Below are 23246 nucleotides of genomic sequence, written 5' to 3' on the forward strand. Positions count from 1 at the left end.
ACAGATCACTGGAATGGCAAAGTGTTTTTGAAGCCCTTACGAGTCCCTTGCCAGCATGAACCTCCAGGGAAGTGACAAGTCTCAGGCAAACACCCCAAAACAGGCCCCCTTGGCAAGAATGGGGCAGACTATTCTAAACACACAGGCATTACCTACTAAGTGTGTAACACAGGTCTGTGGAATTACAAGTAACAAGTGACAACCCTTTAAGAGTCTTCTACACCTGCTTATTCCAGTCAGTTGACACAGATTAATAGTACTTGAGAAACAATATACCACAGTGGTTCATAATGCACAACAGGAAACCACAGCAGCTTCTTAGAATTCTTACTCCATTAGCTGTGGTACAGAGGTAGCAATCTTGCTTGGTTGTGGGTTCAAGACCCACTCCAGAGACTTGAGCAAAAGGTTGAACTAATATTCTAGTGCAGTACCGACTGACTGCTGCACTTTTGGAGGTGAATTTTTCAGATGAGACGTTAAACCAAGGCTGCGTGTCTGCCCTCTCAAGTAGATGTAAAATTTCTCACAGCACTATTTGGAAAACAACAGGCAAGTTCTCCCTGGTATGAGAACTGAAAATGCTGGAAAAACTCAGCAGGTCTGGCAGCATCTGTGGAGAGAGAAACAGAGTTAATCTGTACGGATAAGAGAGGGGGCTGCAGGGTGGATGAGTGAACCAACCATGGCACCGTGGTACAGGAAGCCATTCAAGCAGGTAGAGTAAATAGGAGTGTAGCAGTAGTAGGAGACATTATGGTCAGGGGCATAGACAAAGTTCTCTACAGCTGAGAGCTTCCAGATGGTTTGGTTGCCTGCCCAGTGCCAGGGTTTGGGACATCTGTTCTGGGCTGAAGGGGAACTTGCAATGGGGAGGATCCAGTTGTTGTGGTTCACATGGGTACCAACGACATAGATATAACTAGGAAAGAGGTTCTGCATAGAGAATATTAGCAGCTAGGGGCTAAATTAAACATCAGAACGTCAAAGTTAATAATCTCTGGATTATTACCTGAGCTACAAGCAAATTGGTGTAGGGTAAATAAGATTAGCTAGATGAATATGTGGCTCAAAGACTGATTTGAGAGAACTGGGTTTCAATTCATGGAGTATTGGCACTACTGGGGAAAGTGGGTGCTGTACCATTGGGATGGTCTTTACCTGAACTGTGCTGGGACCAGTGTTCTGACGAGTCATATAACTAGGGTGGTAGAGAGGGCTTTAAACTATCTAGTGGGGAGAAGGGATTATGTGAGAGGAGACGTGATAAATCAAAGGGAAACAATGATGTAAAAGAGTAGGGTAGCAATTTGGATAATGATAACCAGAGTTTGGTAGGAAGGGACAGAGAACACAAACTCAAGAATGTGTCTGCAGATGAGGCCAGAGATTGCAAAAATGGTGAAAAGACAGAGTTAAAGGCTCTGTATCTGAATGCACTCAGCATTTGTAACAAAATGGATGAATTGTTAGTCATTTCAGATATATGGTTGCAAGGTGACCAAAGCTGGGACCTGAATATTGAAGGGTATTTAACATTCCAAAAAGACAGGAAACTAGGAAAAGGTGATGGGAGTAGCTTTGCTAATTAACAATGCCATTAGTACAGTAGTGAGAGATGACCTTAGCTTGAAAGACCATGATGTAGAATCAGTGTGGGTAGAGATAAGAATTAGGAAAGGTAAGAGATCACTTATGGGGGTAGTTTATAGGCCCCTAAACAGTAGTTACACTGTAGGACAGAGTATACAGGAAGAAATAAATGGGGCATGTAAGATTAACTATAGATTGAGCAAATCAGATTGGCAAAGATAGCCTAGAAAAGGAGTTCATAAAGTGTATTTGGAACAGTTTTTAGAGCAGTACATTCTGGAGCCAACCAGGGAGCAGGCTATTTTAGACCTGGTAATATGCAATGAGATAGGAATAATCAATAACCTCATGGTAAAGGAGCTTCTATATGACAGAGATCATAATATGATAAAATTTCATGTTCAGATTGAAGGGGAAAAGAGTGGAGCTAAGACTAGTGTTTTAAAACTAAATAAAAGTACAAATAAGGGTATGAAGGTAAAGCTGGCCAAGTGAATTGGGAAATTAGGTTAAAAGGTAGGACAGTAGAGATGCAGTGGCAGACTTTTAAGATATTTAATAACATTTGGCAAAGATTTATCCCAGTGGGAAAGACTCTTTGAGAAGGATGCATCATCCGTGGCTAAATAAGGAAGTTAAGAATTGTATCAAATTGAAAGAAATGCTGTATAAATCAGAAATCAAAGATTAGTGATAGGTCAGGAGATTGGTCCGATTTTAAGAACCAGCAAAGAATGACTAAAAAAATAAAGATGGAGAAAGTAGAGTATGAGAGAAAGTAACTTGTAATATAAAAGCAGATAGTAAGAGTTTCTGCATAATTTAAATCGAAAAAAACTAAAACTAATATTGGTTATCTAGAGAGGGACTCTGGGGAATTGATAATGGAAAATAAGGAAATGGTGGAGGCATTGAACAGGTATTTGTGTCTGTCTTCACTGTAGAAGACTTAGAGAATTCTCAAAGGTAGTTGAAAATCAAGAGGTGAAAAGGAGGGATGAACTCAAAACAATCACCATCACCAGGCAAAGGGTGCTGGGGAAACTATTAGACCTAAAGGCTGACAAGTCCCCAGGACCAGATAGCTTGCATCCTAGGATCTTAAAAGAAGCGGCTGTAGAGATAGTAGAGGCGTTGGTTATAATCATACAAAATTCCTTAGATTCTAGAAGGATCCCAGTGGATTGCAAAATGGCAAATGTAACATTCAGGAAAGGAGGGAATCAGCAAGCTGGAAATTATAGACCAGTTAGCCCAACATCTGTCATAGAAACATTTCTAGAATCCATTATTAAAGGAGGTTATAGCAGGGTACATAGAAAATCATAATGTGATCAGGCAGAGTCAGCATGGCTTTGTGAAAGGGAAATTGTGTTTAACTAATTTATTAGAGTTTTCTGAGGAAATAACAAGCAAGGTAGATAAAGGGGAACCTGTAGATGTGATGTACTTGGATTTCCAGAAGGCATTTGAAAAGGTACCACATCAAAGGTTACTACACAAGATAAGAGCACATGGTGTAAGGAGTAACATATTAGCATGGATAAAAGGTTTGTTAGCTAACAGGAAGCAGAGTAGGGATAAATTGTAGAGGCATTGGTTATAATCAGGTTGACAAGCTGTAACTAATGGAGAATCACAGGGATCAGTGCTGGGGCCTTATCTATTTACAGTCTATATCAATGATTTGGATGAAGGGACCAAATATATGGGAGCTCAATTTGTCAATAACACCAAGATAGGTAAAAAAGTAAGAGGAGATAGAGAGTCTGAAATTGGATGTAGATAGGTTAAGTGAGTGAGCAAAAATTTGGCAGATGGAATATAACGTGGTAAAATGTGAACTTGTCCACTTTGGCACAAAGAATAGAAAAGCAGTATACTATTTAAATGGAGAGAGATGCAGAACTCAGTGGTACAGAGGGATCTGGATGTCCTGGTACATGAATCACAAAAAGTTGGTATGCAGGTACAGCAAGTGATTACAAAGGCAAATGGAATATTGGCTTTTAATGCAAAGGGAATGAAATATAAAAGTAGGGAAGTTTTACTGCAGCTGTACAGAGCATTGGTGAAACCACGTCTGGAGTATTATGTACAGTCTTGGTCTCCTTATTTGAAAAAATATTGCATTAGAAGCAGTTCAGAGAAGGTTCACTCGATTCATTCTGGGGATGAAGGGCTCATCTTATGAAGAAAAGTTGAACAGGTTGGGCCTATACCCATTGGAGTTTAGAAGAATGAGAGGTAATTCAATTGAAACATATAAGATCTTGAGGGGACTTGATAGGGCGGATATCTGGATGATGTTTCCTTGTGTAGGGAGACTAGAACTAGAGGACACATTTTAAGAGTAAGAGGTCTCCCTTTTAAGAGCTAGGCAAGAATTTTTTTTCTCTCAGAGAGTCATTAATATGTGGAATTCTCTTCCCAAAGAAGCAATGGAGGCTGGGTCATTGAATTTATTCAAGGCTGAGTTAGATAGATTTTTGATAGACAAGGGAGTCAAGGGTATTGGGGGGTGCACAGGAAAGTGGAGTTAAGACAACAGCCAGATCAGCCATGTTCTTACTGAATGGCAGAGTATGCTCGAGGGGGCCCAATGGCCTTCTCCTGATCCTAAGTTCTATGTTCCTATGTTAGTGCTTCAGGTCCGTGACCTTTCATTGGAGCAGTGATGTCCTGGCCAATATTTATCCCTCAATTAACAACATTAAAATTATTGGTTATTTTTCTCATTGCTGTTTTTGGGAATTTGCTTTGTGCAAACTGCATGCATGCCATGTTTCTTACACTGCAACAGTGACTACACTACAAAAGTACTTCATTGTAACGCACTTTGGGACATCCTATACACATGCGAGTTTTTACACTGACATCCTACCTTTAAGTAAGTTACTGTTCAATGCAGCCTTCAGGATGGTAACATACACGTGAAATGAAACTCAAGTAACTTTGCAAGAATTTGGTTAATTTCTGAATAGTTAAGTGAAAAACTATGAATACTGGGACATATACATAATATTACACAGTATATATAACACAGAAGTATTCCATTTGGTCCAACAGGTCAATGCCAGTGTTTATGCATCACATGAGCTTCCCCCATTTTGCTTCACCTAATCCAATTAACATATCCCTCTGTTCCTTTCTCCCTCGTGATAAACTAGCTTCCCATTTAATGAGTCTATATTATTCGCCTAAACTGTTCCATTAGTAGCACATTCCACATTTTCAACATTCTGTGGGTAAAGGGGCTTCTCCAGAATTATTCTTGCATTTATTGGTGACTGTCTTATATTTACGGTCACTAGTTCTGGTCTGACTCGTAAATGGAAACATCATTTCTACATTCACCCTATCAAATCCTTGCAATTTTTAAAAAGACTTTTATTTAGTCACCCTCAGTCTTCGCTTTTTTAGAAAAATGAGTCCCAGCTTGTTCAATCTTTCCTAATAGGCCTCATTTTAATTAATCTCTATTGCATTCGTTCAAGTATCTATATATCCTTTTTATAATATGAAGGCCAGAATTATTCACAATGCTCCAAGTGCGGTCTAACTGTTATGGCACAGCGGATGGTAAATGCTCAAATCCCAGAGGGAAACTTGAAACAGCTGCCACAACTGTTTTGCAATTTATATTTTATTTTGAGATGCGTGCTTTGAACTCAGTAGTAATAAGTCCACCAAGTCTTAGAGGTCTTTTACAAAATGATATTAAACATTTATTAATAGAAGAAAAGATTTTAAGCACATATGTAGGACTACAAATTACTGCTATAATAACTCCTAACTCCCTTAAGTAATCTGACTCCCAGTTACAACTCTGTTAAGGCAACAGTAAAAACAAATACATTTCAACCGACCCAGGCGAAACACACAATACTCTGGACAGTGATATTCACAGTGAGTTTTCTTAGCTTCGGTTCCTGTAGACCGCAACTTGATGCATAGAGGCTGGAGGCTTTTCACACTTGTGTTAGATCTTAGAATGCCTTCTTCCTTACACACAACCTCATCTCCTTTATACATGTTTCTCCCTTTTTAATGTAAATTCCATTGTTCCAATGTCTCTGCAACTTTACTTTTCACATAATATAAATATTTCATAGTACTCATATTATCAGTAATCTTTGGGAAAAATAAACACACTGTTTAGCTTAGCTTCTTATGGCTAGGTGTAACATCTTACCATCCCTTTGAAATTCAAACTAACCTAATTTATCTAAAAATGCAAATGTTCCTCATACCTCACATTCTAAAACTTCAGCCATGTTTACGTATTTGCCATTTCAAACCTAGCTTCCCTTCTGATAACTCAAAAGCTCCAGACCAGCTGCCTCCAATTCTATTAAATCCCCCACAAAGAAACTAATCCAAACCCCACTATTAACCCACCTTTACAATAAATCATAATAATATTATGAAAATTATTATAATTTCATGACACTAAGATTCTGTTCAAGTTTACCGGTAACATAACTTCTTTATTTTTCAATTCTATCCCTCTGGAAATGATCCCCCGAGCTTTGTTTGCTTTTGTGTATCTGTAATCTTCATCCCATCCACTCCACGACCCCCTTACCCCATTTGAACATTTATTTTTTATGGAATATGTGGCCTTTTCCCTACAGAAATGTACCAGCTTGCACTTTACTATGTTGAAGTTCACTTGCTATTTATATGCCAATTTTGCAAGCTTATTAATGTCTTACTGTATTTTGTCACAGTCTTTCTCTGTATTACTTATACCCTCTATTTGGGGTCATCCACATATTTTGAAATTGTACTTCCGATTTCTGAGTCCAAATAACTTATGTTAATGATGAACAACAGTGGTCCCAGCACCGAGTTCTGTGGAACATCACTTCCAACCTTTGCCAGTCCGAGTAATTACCTTTAACTTGTACTTGCTGTTTTCTGTTTTGTAGCCAGTTTGCTATCCATTCTGCTACTTGTGCTGTGATTCCTGGGGTGAAATTTTAACTTATTCAAAACCCACACAATCAGGCCCCACATGTTCTGACATTAGTTGTGAGTATACTATGCAGTACCTTATCGAAGGTCTTTTGAAAATCCAAATATATTACATCCACTACACTACCCTTATCTTCCCTTTCTGTTCAAAGAATTCAATGTGTTGATCAAACTTAACCTTTGCTTTTGAAATCTGTGCTGAATTGTCAGTTACTAGACGTTTTCTATCATTTGCTTGAGTAAGGATTCCATTATCTTTCCTACCATTGACATTAAGATAGTTGGTCTAAAGTTTCTTGGACTTGCTCCCCATCCATTTTTAAATACAGGAATCACATTTGACAGTTTCCTTTAGTAATGGGCTTCTATATATATATATATGTAATGGTGCCTCTGATATTTCTTCTTTAACTTCCTTTAACATGCATGGACGTAATCTATCTGGACTCAGCGTTTTGTTCTCTTCAAATTTGAGTAGTTAATCAATTATCTCCCCTTCTCTTTCTTACACGTTATTCTGAGCTGAATTTCCCGGGCACATTCTGGTTAGCCTGGGAGGCAGGAGGGCTGGCAATATGGCAGTGGAAGGTAGCGAGAGGGAGCCCAACATCTTCATGCCACTGTAGCATATTGCCAGCGGCAGGAGCCTTAGCCTGCTGTGAAGCCAATTGAGCAACAATAACTCAATTAAAGGTTGCCTCTGTCCCTGAGCATTTTGTCTGCAGCAGGAGGGCCCACTGCCCGTGGAGACCGCCGCGTGAACCCATGGTGTCGTCCCAGTGGGTTCCAGGTGGGGACCCTTCCTTAAAGTCCACTCCATGGCTAACGGAAGGGCTGCCTGGAGGCATTGGCTGCCCCCCGTGGCAATGGCTATCACTGTGGCAATGGAGCACCATGACAGCCCCCCTCCCTCATCCCCGATCGCCGTTTTCCAGCCTGGCCCCCGACATCCCCCCAAAATCTATCTACTCTTCGAGATAATCCGGCCATTGAGGTGCCCTCACCCTGGAGCCGCAGCCACCGTGAGCATTGACGTGGCCAAGGCGGCTAAGCTACCGGCCCCTATCAATGGGCTGCAGCTTTAGGGGGCGGGCAGGCACCCTCTGTAGGATGGTGACCCCAGCAGTAGCAGCCTGTTCATTGGCTGCTGCCTGTCATATGCCGCCCCAGGGTCCTGCCTCCTGCTAGAGCGAAAACAACTTTCACTTTCGGCCCCGGCAGCGGGACTTCAGCTTCTCCCTAAAAGCTCAGCCAGATAACTTTGTTGATCTCTTCTCCCAATGTCATGTCCATCACCTTAGTCTCCATGGTAAATACCAAAGTAAAATAATATTTAATGTTTCTGCTATTTCGCTGTCATTGCCTCTGGGTTTATTGTGTGTAACCCTTAGTGACCCTATCCCTATACAGATTTTTCTTTTGTTATTTATGTGTCTGCAAAATACTTTACTATATTTCAATTCCTTGACAGTTTAATGTTGTTTCGCTTCATTTTTTATACTTCTTTCCTAAACTTTTTTATTTCCCTTTGTCTTCCTTTCCTTCGGTGTCCATGTACTTAGCATATGCCTGTTTCTTAAATGTATATTTTGCTCATTTCTTTATTCACCATGATGTATCATTTCTGGCTCATTTATTCTTGCTTTTTAGTGTATATATTTCTCCTGGACTCTGATAATCACCATTTGAAGTATTTCCCACTGCTGTTCTATTTATTTGCTTAACAGTAAATTTCTTCAGTTTATTTCCCTTAGTTCCATTCGCATCCTCTCAAAATCAGCTATTACTAGGCCTTTGGTTTACTTACATCCTTCTCAATCTTTATTTTAAACCATATGATGTTATGATTACTATTGACTAGATGTCCCCCTGCTCGCTCTTATCTTATTTGTTCTAGTCTGTTTCCTGATGTGGAGTATCTAAAGTCAGCTGTAAGGTGAATCAAGCAGCAGTTTACTGCTCAGTATAAGTATGCATACAGGGGACAGCACCCTCACATTGTTCCAAGAGGCATCTCACTGTTACAAGATTTCTCTCATACATTTATACCATTCTTGTGACATTTCAACAATAATCATAATTACACAGCATGGATCATATGTCCTTGTTTATACTTTCAGTTCCACATGTACATGGCTGAGTAAAAATAAACCACACCTGGTCCTTGTTCTTCCATTATTCTCCTTCTCGCATAAAGAACACCCTGTCCCCTACTTTATGCTGACTTTCTCAACTCTCCTTTCCCCCCTTTTGGCTCTCTTTTTATCAAGAGTCACTAATTTATCAAAAATAACAATGTCCTAATCCATCTAACCTTATAACCTTTGTTTTCAGCAAAACTATCCCCCCTTATGTCACCGCTTTTACGTTTACATCTGTGTCTGGTTACTCATACCCTAATTACTCTTAGTCTGAAGTCATTTCAGCAAGCTCAGCAAGGCTAAGCAAAATATGTAATCTCATGTATATATGTAATCTCATGCATTGACCCCTTCGGGCCGAGGTTGATACCATATAACCATGTCCGGGCCAGATGACAATGAGTGGGGACCGATAACCAAATTTATAACAGATAAACAGAAGATCGAGACTGCCGGGTTGGGGGCTCATGAGCAATGTGTAGAATCCCACAGTCTATGCACCATGTGCCCGGCAGTGATGGACGATTGTATTGAAGTCTGGTGTTACACTAGTTGGAGTCAGGTCAAGTTCTCACCGAAAGATGACCAAAGGGGCTGGGGAATGTGTGTTAATACAGGCAGGGAGGACAGCAAGTAGAGAGTGTGCCCAAGGGGTGCCCCTACAACCGCAACCACCCACACTTCCCCAGAAATATCAGACCCCGAGATCACAACCACTGCCACTGAGGAAGCCTTAAGGTGTCCCCAAATGCACCCGGGCCCTCAAAGTGGACTTGAGGGCTGTAACACAGAACTCGGGCAGGGCTCCACTTGAAAATGTTCACCACAAAATAATCTTGGTTGTCCCGAGCTGGTGCAAGACACAGACGAGGACTTTCTATCAGAAACTGCTCGATATCGTTGGCACCGATGCTGTCCAGGCTTCAGGGGGTAGGAGATCTGAGCTGCCCCGCAATAACAGGGGCTCGGGCAATGACCTAACTATAGGGCAGTGTCATCCACAGTTAATTCCCTGGACAGAGCTGGGATTGACGACAAGGTGAATTACCTGGCATCTAAATCGAGGGACCTCATGCTGACAGCCAATAAAACTGGAGAGTCAGCAGGGGAAGAATGGGGAGAATTTAGCTAGAACTAGCAGACCATGCTCATACAATCGCCACCTTACACAAAACCACCACCCGAGCAGGAAGGGACCAAGTACCTACAGCTATGGTGCATGGCTGGTGGGGGACTTGCGGAATAATTCAGCTCAACCCCACAGTGGGGTGTGCCAGATTGGTTTACAGATGACAGCCTGCAGGGTTGGCAGAAATTGTTCCTCATGCACCTTGAGAGGGGTAATACAAGCTTCTCTGGCTACTAAACACTGTGTCATCATCCAGCTATGATTAATAGGAATGGAAACAAAAATAGTTGGGAAAACTCAGCAGGTCTGACAGCATCTGTGGAGAGGAAGACAGTCAACATTTTGAGTCCATATGACTCTTCATCAGAACCGAGGAAATTTAGAAATGTGGTGAAATATAAGCTGTTTAAGGGGGGTGGGACAGGTGGAGCTGGATAGAAGGCCAGTAATAGGTGGAGGCAAAGAAGAGTTCTGATGAAGAGTCATTTGGACTCGAAACGTTAACTGTATTCCTCTTCACAGATGCTGTCAGACCTGCTGAGTTTTTCCAGCTATTTTTGTTTTTGTTTCAGATTTCCAGCCTCAGCAGTATTTTGATTTTATATTAATAGGAATGGTGCTGGCCATACTGAGCTTATGAGGAGAGACATCCAAGCCCCTTTATGAGGTAGAAAATATTAGGATCATAAGAGTTGTCAATTGGCTTAAGTACTACCCTGTGCCCAAATACACAACCCAGAGATTCCTTCTTTACAGGGATCTTGCTGGCCGGGTGCAGAGAGAAAGGGAATAATGTAGCCCGCCCACATCCCGTAGGGATGGGGAATAGAGCTGTGCGTGGGTTTAACACCACCTTAAACTCTACTCTTGAAATTTCCAATGCCCAACATGAGCCAATGCAGGTGGCATATCATGGAAGAGGGGAATATTGTGGGATCACCAACCAGCCTCAATACCAGTACAGCTTCATCCACTGCCCGCCCAGTGATCAACTCTAATTTCTGCTTCCATCCCCGAGCCACAATGACAATCAGACATTCAGCAATAACCTCCATCCGTCTTCCTTGTAGGGAGCTGATGAATTTAACCAATGATCTGAAGGATGACTTACTGAGATACCTGCTTCCCAAGGGCAAGCGAATCCCTGAACTGCCGGAGCATCTACTGAAGTTGAGAAAAGAGACCTAGGCAACAATGAAGCAGTAGCATCAGATCCAACAAGAGGTCAGGCAGCTGGGAGAGGATGTGAAATAAGAATTGAAGGACACACGGTGGTGGGAAACCTGAGACTGGAACCTTAGAGTGGATGTTCACCCCTGTATTAGAATTGCTTCCCATGTGCTAGTGGTGGTTTAGTTGCTAATTGCCTGCTGTTAGAGTGTTGTCTTCGCTGTTGGATGAAGGGTATCACTAGAGTTAGCGTGATGAACACAGCCCACTCAAATTCAGTTGGGAATCCCAGGGTCCATATTTACCGTCAAGCTAGGGTACCCACACCATCAATTCCAAAGGATGAGGGGGAGTGTGAGGTCCTGCAGCCTGCCATCATGAAGTGAACCCAACCATGGGCTTGGTCATCCACATGGAGTAAGAAACTGGTATTGGCAGTGGCTCACAGCATAACATGGCCCATATGTGGAGGATTCTCCTTGTGTGGCCAAAGCAGGGGAACCGAAGGGGTCAATGCATGAGATTACATATATACATGAGATTACATATTTTGCTTAGCCTTGCTGAGCTTGCTGAAACGACTTCAGACTAAGAGTAATTAGGGTATGAGTAACCAGACACAGATGTAAACGTAAAAGCGGTGACATAAGGGGGGATAGTTTTGCTGAAAACAAAGGTTATAAGGTTAGATGGATTAGGACATTGTTATTTTTGATAAATTAGTGACTCTTGATAAAAAGAGAGCCAAAAGGGGGGAAAGGAGAGTTGAGAAAGTCAGCATAAAGTAGGGGACAGGGTGTTCTTTATGCGAGAAGGAGAATAATGGAAGAACAAGGACCAGGTGTGGTTTATTTTTACTCAGCCATGTACGTGTGGAACTGAAAGTATAAACAAGGACATATGATCCATGCTGTGTAGTTATGATTATTGTTGAAATGTCACAAGAATGGTATAAATGTATGAGAGAAATCTTGTAACAGTGAGATGCCTCTTGGAACAATGTGAGGGTGCTGTCCCCTGTATGCATACTTATACTGAGCAGTAAACTGCTGCTTGATTCACCTTACAGCTGACTTGTGTTGAGTATCTTTAAATACTCTACATTTCTCATTTAAGAACCAGCAGGGCTCCCTATCTCAGTGGACTTTTTTCATACTGGGTAAGACAGGAGTCCTGCACATATTATAAAAACTACGTTTCTTACAATCCTTATGCTGCCTCTTCTTGTCAGTTTGTTTGGAGCTAGTTAAAATATTCCATGATTATTATTCTTTGTCTTTTACGCATTTCATGTTTTTGATTACATATTTCTTACTTTTCCTTCTTTCCACTATTAACTGGTCTGTAGAATACCCTTATCAGCATGATCAATCCTTTCTTATCTTTTATTTCAATCCATATGTAATGTTTCTAACCTCCTGTTTGTTCTTCCCTTTATTCTACTGCTTTCTGATTATGTTATAACTGCATAATTTAGTTATTCGTTATGTTGTCTTGTTTCAGTTATCCCTCCTGCATCTGGATTATTTCTTCCAGTTCCCCTGGTTTATTTTGGATGCTGTGTACAATGCTGTACATGCAGTTTAACTAATTTTAAAATAATTGTTCCTGTTTTTAATAATCCATTTATATTTCCATGTTATAACTGTTTTTGTTCCCCCACCATTCATGTTATCCTCGTTCCTCCCCTTTCTCATCTCATATTTCTTATTTCTTCACTCTTGTTATTTTCACCAGATTCTTCCTCCTGTAAAAGTAACAATGAGGATTTACCCTCAGAATCAATGTCAAGAGCATAGGAAAAGTTTACAATGACTTGATTAATGTTAGTACACAAAAATACCACATTTTGAGACACATTTAATGTGTGCGCTTGCTGGGAGCCAAAGAGAATTTTTGCTTAAATGCCATTGAGTGTGACACTTCCAATTTAGTTATTAAAGCCTAATTAATGATTCATTCTAAATTCTGGTCATTTCCAGTCTGGATATTTCTGTCATTTTAAAACAGATTCTGATATTGGAGTATGGTAGATACCAGCTCCTTACCTCAAGGGCCTGTGTTCAAAGGGTTTCCTTTGCCTGTTACAGGCTGCAAGGCTCCTATTGCAATAAATTTGGAAAGACTCAACCCACTCCTACTGGTCAAGAGTGTACAGGGCAAAATAGGTGATAGAAAGCATGCAATTAGAAACTAGAAGTTTGCAATAAAAGATGATCAGTTGCAGCACTAATTCCCTGGATGTGAGTGAGCCTGGTCAGCTGCAAACACTTTTCCCATTTCTTTCAGTTCTTGTGACCATTTGTTTTTAGTGCTTGCTAATATTCATTGCCCCTCTTTACAATTTACTTTCTGCTTACAAGAGCAGTTAGGGTTGTTACAGTGAACTATGAGTTCAAAAAAACCGTAAGTGAAATCTTGCTAATCGGAGAAGCATGCTCTACAGTTGTATTAACAGAATACAATGATATAGTTGTTATTTATACATCAGCTAATATGTACCTTTGCATATTCTAGCAGAATACCAGGTTATTAGAACCTTATTCTTCTCTACTATTACAACATGCATGAATGTATATATTTGCACTTACAACACAGTTGTTTATACTCTAACTGTTCTTATTTTTCATTGTTAATTCTTCATAATAGTTTGTCAAAGAACTAATTGTGAAAATTCTGACTACTTATTACATTATGATGTAAAAGAAAGCAGTCATTTTTTCTATAGCATCTTATCAAACATTTTAGAATCATTCAGGAAGAAGGAAAGAAACACTTGCATTTGTACTGCATCTCTAACAACGTCAAGACATTCCAAAATGCTTTAGAGTCAATGAAGTACAGTGTTGTAATGTAGGAAACATTCCCAAAGAACTTGCCATGTAATGGTTAAAGTACACCTCCACTAATTGTGTAGACAATACAGCAGCCATTTTGTCCACAAAGTCCTATGGGAAGCAATGGGATGAACAAACAGTTAATCTGTTTAGGGGTGTTGGTTGAAAAAAGCATTTGGCTGGGAGAACTCTCTGCTCTTCTTTCAATAGTCACTTGGTATTTACATTCACCTATATCACCACAACAGGCAGACGTGGCTTTACTTTAATATTTTATCTGAAGGGCGGATATATACAAACTTCTTAATGTTTCTCCTTTCTTAAGTTTCCCACTGCTTCTTCGCCAGGGCAAGTCACCTATGGACGGTCCCTGTTGCCCCTCATGGTACAACCTAGCGTCAAGTAGTTTGGTCGAAAGCTGCTGTTGTCCAGTTCCCAAAGTAACTAAAGCTTGGACTTAAAACTTCCAATGTCTGCCTGGAGGTCAAATCTCCAACATATAAAGTAGTAGTGACAAGAAAGGGGCAGTTTTAGTGTCAAATATACCTTTTCATTTGATGCCATGGATCTTTAGACATTAAACAATATTTATGTGTGGGCGTTTATGTAAAAGCACGATGTTTACAGGTTGCATTATATATTTTTAAATACAGCGCTAAACCGATTACCTTTATAACTCTGAAGTTTTCACCATTTTCATTTAATTGTTACCGTATTGATTTAATTTAGTCGCAATTTGCAATCTCCATAATTACTTTTAGGGGCCTCTGAATATTCAAATTACACTTACTGTACAATGTTAAACAATATAACATAACCCAGCATTACCATAATACAGGTTATAGCAGTTTTGTTAAAAGTCTAGAATAAGCAACCCTCGGTATAATGCTGAATAAAAGCTCTCAATCCAGTAACATTAAATCTAATAAAATGCTGAATGGGTTTGAGATTAACCGAAGGTGCAATCGGAACAAATGTGATCTAGCACGTGTTCATTCTCTCTCCCATTTTATATATAAACGTGATTCAGACGCGTTCAAACACACCAGTAAAATACAAGGAACCACACAAATGTACAAAGAACGAAACTGGTATGAACAAATTATCCAGTTTCTTGAAATCATTCGTTTTATCCAGGCGAAACCAAACATTTCGAAACAATTTTGGACCCAGCTCGCAGAAAACAACGTCACATGGTCAGTTGTTTTTGTTTACAGTACATTGTAAAGGCTGAGTGAACTTAACGTGGTCAAAGTGCCCGAATTTAGAATCCATTTATAAATACCAAGGGTATGGTTTTCTTTTTTCCAAAAATATGGAACGAATTTATTGTGGGAAAATAGTCACTGAAAGAATCATGGAACTCTTAAACCAAATGAACGGTTTGTAATGAAAGCACTTTCCCCACCAAATCTAGTTCCCATCTGTGTTTCTCATTCATTACGGGAATGTTTACTTCGCGCTTGTTACTATAAAGTGTCCAAAAAGAGTAGTGATTGTGAACACGGACTCAGCCCGAGATTACACCCACCCACTACGTGCCCTACACTCCGATTAGAAATGTTAATTTGCAATTCATTTATTCGTAAAAGCGACCAAAAGTCTCCATGAAAATTCGTTCGCAATCAAGGTGCGTAATTAACTGTGCGCCGACCCGACCGTGTATATATCCACCACATATACCCACATTCCCGTGTGTATATCCACCACACATAATACCCACATTTCCGTGTGTATATCCACCACACATAATACCCACATCCCCGTGAATATATCCACCACATATACCCACATTCCCGTGTGTATATCCACCACACATAATACCCACATCCCCGTGTGTATATCCACCACACATAATACCCACATCCCCGTGTGTATATCCACCACACATAATACCCACATCCCCGTGTGTATATCCACCACACATAATACCCACATCCCCGTGAATATATCCACCACATATACCCACATTCCCGTGTGTATATCCACCACACATAATACCCACATCCCCGTGTGTATATCCACCACACATAATACCCACATCCCCGTGTGTATATCCACCACACATAATACCCACATCCCCGTGTGTATATCCACCACACATAATACCCACATCCCCGTGTGTATATCCGCCACACATAATACCCACATCCCCGTGTGTATATCCACCACACATAATACCCACATCCCCGTGTGTATATCCGCCACACATAATACCCATATCCCCGTGTGTATATCCACCACACATAATACCCACATCCCCGTGTGTATATCCGCCACACATAATACCCACATCCCCGTGTGTATATCCACCACACATAATACCCACATCCCCGTGTGTATATCCGCCACACATAATACCCACATCCCCGTGTGTATCCCCACCACACATAATACCCACATCCCCGTGTGTATATCCGCCACACATAATACCCACATCCCCGTGTGTATATCCGCCACACATAATACCCACATCCCCGTGTGTATATCCACCACACATAATACCCACATCCCCGTGTGTATCCCCACCACACATAATACCCACATCCCCGTGTGTATCTCCACCACACATACCCACATGCCCGTGTGTATCCCCACCACACAGGCCCACATGCTGGGTCATGTGGACTCGAAACGTCGACTCTTCTCCGCCGATGCTGCCGGACCTGCTGAGTTTTTCCAGGTAATTCTGTTTTTGTGCTGGTGTATATATCCACTACGCCTACCCACATGCCCGTTCATATACCCACCACACCTCCCCACATGTCCGTGTATATGTCCACCACACATACCTAGATGCCAGTCTCGCCCATTTTGTACCCACTGAGTTTGATTATTTTCCCTGATTGCTCAACCCTTCCACTGACCAGTTGCTGCTTTAACGTTAATTACGAGTGCAGCTCCCTGGTCAGAAAAGGAATACTTCACTCCCAGTGTATATCCACAAACCACAAGGATGTGACCGTCCACAGTGTTATCAACACTCAATTCCTTTCTCAAACTCTCCGCTTGTGTCCGAACTTCCTATAACAAATTCGCTCCAAATCACGGTGGTTAAAGAATGGGAATAGAACTGGACTCCTTGCTACCTAGGATGCAATTAGGATTGTACAGGGACAAGTGAATCGCTACAGGCCCGCGTTAAACAGCCAGCCCAAAGCAAGACGGGCAGAATGGCCTCCTCCTGCGCTGTAACAATTCTGTAATTCATAGAGACAAGCCGCTCCCTTGTAAAAACAAGAATTTATCAAGCCATCTACTCAACATGGAGCTCAGAGGTAACACTACTGGCCCCGCTATCTAGGGGTGGATAAAGGAGACGCTGTGTGCCCGGACAGGAACTGTTTCTAATTTGCTACAGTTTTGGTTATGAAATTTACCCAGCCGAAGCGCAACAACCAAACGCGATCTAATCTCAATTTCAAAACCCATGAGAAGGATTTGGTTTGTCTGAATTGTAAAATGAACAACTTGCACAAACCTCAAATAAAACTTCTCTGTGGTTTTTGACAGAAAAGGGACTGAGGTTGATACCCTGCGTGTTTGCCTATCTCCAAAACACCGACAACATCTTTGTACTGGGTCAAATATTAATGGCTTGACTGTACACAATACAGTATAAACACAATCCATGTATTTACAAATCCCAGAGCACTCCCACCGTATAACACCCTATCAGGACTGGAGATACTGTGGTGAAATACACGCAATACTTTTAAAGGTTAAAGGTGGATGGAGGTGTTTGAATTTGGAGTGTTATCGATGTCTTGGCAACTTCGTAGACTCACTTCCGTCTTCCCCAAGCTCCGGCCTTTACTGACGGACATTTTACTTATCCCTACCTGACACACAAGGAACTGTGCTTATCGCCTGTGTGCGCGTGTGTAGTAATATATGTGTGCGTATAAGATATATAAAAATATGATGCGCATTTATATACACAGACATATACATATAGAATGTATATATCGTTTTTAACCAGCTAGAGGTTGCGAACTTGCCCCGAGTTCCCACTCAGTCTATTTATGGACGTGTCTGGGACTGAAACGCTTCCCAAACTGAGCCTGTGATTTGCAGAATCCGAAACTGAACATGAACTTCCCCTCTCTTTCCCGGGATCTCTCCAAATCCCGAGTATTGAGGGGGTGTAAAGTTCTTTCTCCCCTCGTCATCTCCTGCCCTAAAAAGTCCTTCTTCAGTTAGTTTTCGTCTATTTATGAAAAGGGAAATACTTCCCTGCCAGTCTCTACCTCTAGGGATTCTTGGAAACACATCACAACGTGGTTTGATGTAGCTGCTCGCACCTTAAAGGGAGACTCGCAACTGGGACGTCTGGCTGGAAATGTTAATCCGGGTTGGACAATGTAAGAGCTCACGGTGCAGATGTGGAAGCGGATCAGGTTGGCTCAGAGCAGCTTCGTGCCCAGGCTACAGGAGACAGGCTGTGTTCAGGGGGTTGGAGGGGCAGAGAGCCCAGACAGCGCTGCTTTAAGAGCTGGCACACTGCCAGAGGTTTCACGTGACACAATTCTTGGAAAGTTCCTGGAAAGTCGCCTTCCTGTGTGTGCTTGCGTGAGAGTGTGAGAGAGCGGGCGCGTGAGGGGGTGGGAGGGAGAAGCCGAAAGAAATCCGCCCTCCACTCCCGGCAACACAACAATCCCAGCAGAATGGAATATTCATCCAAAGCAAAGCGACCCACGCCAGAAACTCTTCTCCAACGCCTCCAATCTCCCAGCCCCTGCCCCCTCTCTCTCAGCCCCTGCCCTCTCTCTCTCCCAGCCCCTGCTCTTTCTCTCTCTCTCAGCCCCTGCCCTCTCTCTCTCTGTCAGCCCCTGCCCCCTCTCTCTCTCTCAGCCCCTGCCCTCTCTCTCTCTCTCCCAGCCCCTGCCCTCTCTCTCTCTCTCCCAGCCCCTGCCCTCTCTCTCTCTCCCAGCCCCTGCTCTTTCTCTCTCTCTCTCTTAGCCCCTGCCCTCTCTCTCTCTCTCTCTCTCAGCCCCTGCCCTCTCTCTCTCCCAGCCCCTGCTCTTTCTCTCTCTCTCTCTTAGCCCCTGCCCTCTCTCTCTCTCTCTCTCTCTCAGCCCCTGCCCCCTCTCTCTCTCTCAGCCCCTGCCCTCTCTCTCTCTCCCAGCCCCTGCCCTCTCTCTCTCTCCCAGCCCCTGCTCTTTCTCTCTCTCTCTCCCAGCCCCTGCCCCCCCTCTCTCTCTCTCAGCCCCTGCTCTTTCTCTCTCTCTCTCCCAGCCCCTGCCCTCTCTATCTCTCTCTCTCCCAGCCCCTGCCCCCCCTCTCTCTCTCTCAGCCCCTGCTCTTTCTCTCTCTCTCTCCCAGCCCCTGCCCTCTCTTTCTCTCTCTCTCCCAGCCCCTGCCCTCTCTCTCTCAGCCCCTGCTCTCGCTCTCTCTCAGCCCCTGCCCTCTCTCTCTCAGTCCCTGCTCTTTCTCTCTCTCAGCCCCTGCCCCCTCTCTCTCTCTCTCAGCCCCTGCTCTTTCTCTCTCTCAGCCCCTGCCCTCTCTCTCTCTCAGCCCCTGCTCTCTCTCTCCCACTCTCAGCCCCTGCCCTCTCTCTCTCTCAGCCCCTGCTTTCTCTCTCTCTCTCTCTCTCAGCCCCTGCTCTCTCTTTCTCTCTCTCTCTCCCAGCCCCTGCTCTCTCTCTCTCTCAGCCCCTGTTCTTTCTCTCTCTCTCTCTCAGCCCCTGCCCTATCTCTCTCTCTCTCTCAGCCCCTGCCCTCTTTCTCTCTCTTTCAGCCCCTGCCCTCTATCTCTCTCAGCCCCTGCCCTCTCTCTCTCTCTCTCAGCCCCTGCCTCTCTCTCTCAGCCCCTGTTCTTTTTCTCTCTCTCTCTCAGCTCCTGCCCTCTCTCTCTCTCTCTCTCAGCCCCTGCCCTCTCTTTCTCTCTCTCTCTCTCAGCCCCTGCTCTCTCTCTCTCTCTCAGCCCCTGCCCTCTCTTTCTCTCTCTCTCTCTCTCTCAGCCCCTGCCCTCTCTCTCTCTCTCTCAGCCCCTGCCCTCTCTCTCTCAGTCCCTGCCCTCTCTCTCTCTCTATCTCTCTCAGCCCCTGCCCTCTCTTTCTCTCTCAGCCCCTGCCCTCTCTCTCTCTCTCTCTCAGCCCCTGCTCTTTCTCTCTCCCAGTTCCTGCTCTCTCTCTCTCCCAGCCCCTGCCCTCTCTCTCTCTGTCAGCCCCTGCCCCCTCTCTCTCTCCCAGCCCCTGCCCCCTCTCTCTCTCCCAGCCCCTGCCCTCTCTCTCTCTCTCCCAGCCCCTGCCCCCTCTCTCTCTCTTCCAGCCCCTGCCCCCTCTCTCTCCCTCTCCCAGCCCCTGCCCCCTCTCTCTCTCTCCCAGCCTCTGCCCCCTCTCTCTCTCCCAGCCCCTGCCCCCTCTCTCCCAGCCCCTGCCCCCTCCCTCTCTCTCAGCCCCTGCCCCCTCTCTCTCAGCCCCTGCCCCCTCTCTCTCAGCCCCTGCCCCCTCTCTCTCAACCCCTGCCCCCTCTCTCTCAGCCCCTGCCCCCTCTCTCTCAGCCCCTGCCCCCTCTCTCTCAGCCCCTGCCCCCTCTCTCTCAGCCCCTGCCCCCTCTCTCTCAGCCCCTGCCCCCTCTCTCTCAGCCCCTGCCCCCTCTCTCTCAGCCCCTGCCCCCTCTCTCTCAGCCCCTGCCCCCTCTCTCTCAGCCCCTGCCCCCTCTCTCTCCCAGCCCCTGCCCCCCCCCTCTCTCTCCCAGCCCCTGCCCCCCTCTCTTTCCCAGCCCCTGCCCCCCTCTCTTTCCCAGCCCCTGCCCCCTCTCTCTCTCCCAGCCCCTGCCCCCCCTCTCTCTCTCTCCCAGCCCCTGCCCCCTCTCTCTCTCCCAGCCCCTGCCCTCTCAGCCCCTGCCCTCTCTCTCTCCCAGCCCCTGCCCTCTCTCTCTCTCCCAGCCCCTGCCCCCCCTCTCTCTCTCCCAGCCCCTGCCCCCTCTCTCTCTCTCCCAGCCCCTGCCCCCTCTCTCTCTCTCCCAGCCCCTGCCCCCCCTCTCTCTCTCCCAGCCCCTGCCCCCTCTCTCTCTCTCCCAGCCCCTGCCCCCCATCTCTCTCCCAGCCCTTGCCCCCTCTCTCTCTCCCAGCCCCTGCCCCCTCTCTCTCTCTCCCAGCCCCTGCCCCCCATCTCTCTCCCAGCCCTTGCCCCCTCTCTCTCTCCCAGCCCCTGCCCCCCCTCTCTCTCTCCCAGCCCCTGCCCCCTCTCTCTCTCCCAGCCCCTGCCCCCTCTCTCTCTCCCAGCCCTTGCCCCCTCTCTCTCTCCCAGCCCTTGCCCCCTCTCTCTTTCCCAGCCTTTGCCCACCCTCTCTTTCCCAGCCCTTGCCCCCCCTCTCTTTCCCAGCCCTTGCCTCCCCTCTCTTTCCCAGCCCTTGCCCCCCATCTCTCTCCCAGCCCTTGGCCCCCCTCTCTCTCCCAGCCCCTGCCCTCCCTCTCTCTCTCTCAGCCCTGCCCTCTCTCCCAATCTGTGCCCGGCCCTAGCCTATGCCATCTCCCTCCGCCCTTACAGGATACTGTCATTGTTGGTTCCCAGTGCAAAACAGAAGCGCCCATTCGGATTGAAGGCGCGACGCTGGTCGCTCAGGCAGGAGCGGCTTCCCTAAACAGTCACTCGGAAATCCTTCCAAGCAGGAGACATGTATTTAAAGGTGAATCCAGTATAGGTATATAATTGGACATGACCATTACCACCGCGGCTTTATCTATACTTCTTGTTTGATTTAGATATTCTATTTTAGCATGAGTCAATAAGTGCACTGGAATGCGATTGTTTCTGGTCGAATTGTGGGGAGGGAATAGAGGAAAGAATATTAAAAATGGATTAATGTGTAGAGACCAATCTCAGAAGCTTTTGCACTCAATCACACACTCATTCCCACTCACACTCAGAGTCACACTCTCATTCACACACTCTCATTCTCTCACAATCTGACTCAATCACTCTTTACACTCACTCAATCCCATACTCTCACAATCTCAGACTCAGTCATTCTCTTAATCTCACACACACTCAGTCACTCTCATACTCATAATATTTAAGCAATCTTAGACTCCGTCACTCACACCCAATCTCACATTCAGTCGCTCATACTCTCAATCTTACTGAATCTCACACTCACTCAATCTCGCACTCAGTCACACTCAATTTTAGAAACTGTCCCTCACTCCATTTCATATAGTCTCACACTCGCTCTCAGATTCAGTCACACTCACTCTCAATCTCACACTCAGTCACCCACACTTAATTTCATAGTCACTGTCATAATCACTTTATTCCCAATCATTCACTTACTCAATCTCTCACCTGGTCACTCATTGACTCAGTCACTCACACGGCCAAATTCCCTCACTCCGCCTCCATTTGTAAAGATCCTGCTATTTCTACAGCGGGTTGACTTGACGATGCCCGACAGGAGGAGGTTGAATTCCTAATTTTGTGAAACTGACGAGTTGGGGATTGTCGGGCGGTCGCAGCCGACACCTTGCGGTTGAAAGGCCCCCTGGAATTAACATCAACATTGCCCCGAATATGCTCACAGAATAGGAGCTCTACTCTCAGACTCTCTCTGTGTCTCTCCCTTTTGTAGATCTCGAAGGGCGTGTTTGAGTCGTTAACTGTCTCCCTAACAGAATAATTCTGGCTCCCAACGGGGAATTCTTGGTAATGTAGGGAAGGAAGAGTGGGGCTTTGGAGGTTTTGTTTCTTGATGTCCCTTTCGGTAACTGTGGGGCAATCGCTTCTCTGGAATTTCGACCCAAATGACTTACCAGGAGGCAACAGACAATGTGGATTCAATGCAGACTGAGCAGGGAGCCGGGGTAGACTTGAGGACTGTGGATGTTGAACAGGACCGCATTTCAGCCGCTATGGCGGATCTTCGGAGTACAGGTACTGTGCAGCTCTCACTCTCCAGTATATCTGGAGTTTGGGTCTCTAATATAAAGTTAGTCTCAGCCCATTTAAATGTAGATGCCACCCCCCCCCCCCCCCCCTCCCTTTTCTTTAAACACAAAAACTTGTTTGCACTTTTAATTCTCATGTGCTCCTGCGCCAAGACAAAAAAAATGGCTTATTGTCTTTTGGATAAATTCTCCAATAATTTAACGGAGCCCTATCCACAGCCACGGGCTTTTTTTTTTGGCGGAATTTTATTCAACATATATTTGCAAAATACATTTATTTTCACCGCCGATTGCTGCTGGCAATAAACTAGGTGCGCCACTCAAATGTGAGCTGTGTTAGAGGAACTCTGTAAAATAAAACACAAAATGTTTATGAAATTCCCCAAATTTTACAGGGAAGAATGTTGAACAGTGACTGTGTCTGAAAATCTCGTTCACATTTTACCATCTAAAACCTTTCACTTGGGTTTAATCAAATTTGTGGTTCTAATCATAAATTTGATATTT

The 23246-nt window shown here is 44.4% G+C and overlaps 1 protein-coding gene and 1 long non-coding RNA gene across 4 annotated transcripts in view; one reads left to right on the plus strand and one right to left on the minus strand.

Annotated features, from left to right (window-relative positions):
- LOC144687479 (uncharacterized) lies at positions 1–22736 on the minus strand. 2 transcript variants are annotated; one of them, XR_013578157.1, is made up of 3 exons: positions 22605–22736; positions 12677–12760; positions 1–61 (listed from the first exon to the last, which is right to left on the minus strand). It is a non-coding gene; the product is annotated as an uncharacterized LOC144687479 (long non-coding RNA). The 2 variants fall into 2 exon arrangements; XR_013578158.1 differs by lacking the exon at positions 22605–22736 and adding an exon at positions 18155–18286.
- Positions 21358–23246, plus strand: part of socs2 (suppressor of cytokine signaling 2) — a 14814-nt gene continuing 12925 nt past the window's right edge. The window contains exons 1-2 of one of the 2 annotated variants that reach the window (XM_078553685.1): positions 21358–21484; positions 22424–22725. In XM_078553685.1, coding sequence (XP_078409811.1) covers positions 22596–22725 — 130 coding nt within the window. In that variant the 5' untranslated portion in view covers positions 21358–21484; positions 22424–22595. Of the gene's footprint in view, positions 21485–22172; positions 22726–23246 lie in introns of those variants that run through there. The other variant, XM_078553684.1, reaches the window with a different exon arrangement.

Source organism: Cetorhinus maximus, chromosome 12, assembly GCF_964194155.1.
Source record: "Cetorhinus maximus chromosome 12, sCetMax3.hap1.1, whole genome shotgun sequence".
NCBI classification, from domain to species: domain Eukaryota; kingdom Metazoa; phylum Chordata; class Chondrichthyes; order Lamniformes; family Cetorhinidae; genus Cetorhinus; species Cetorhinus maximus.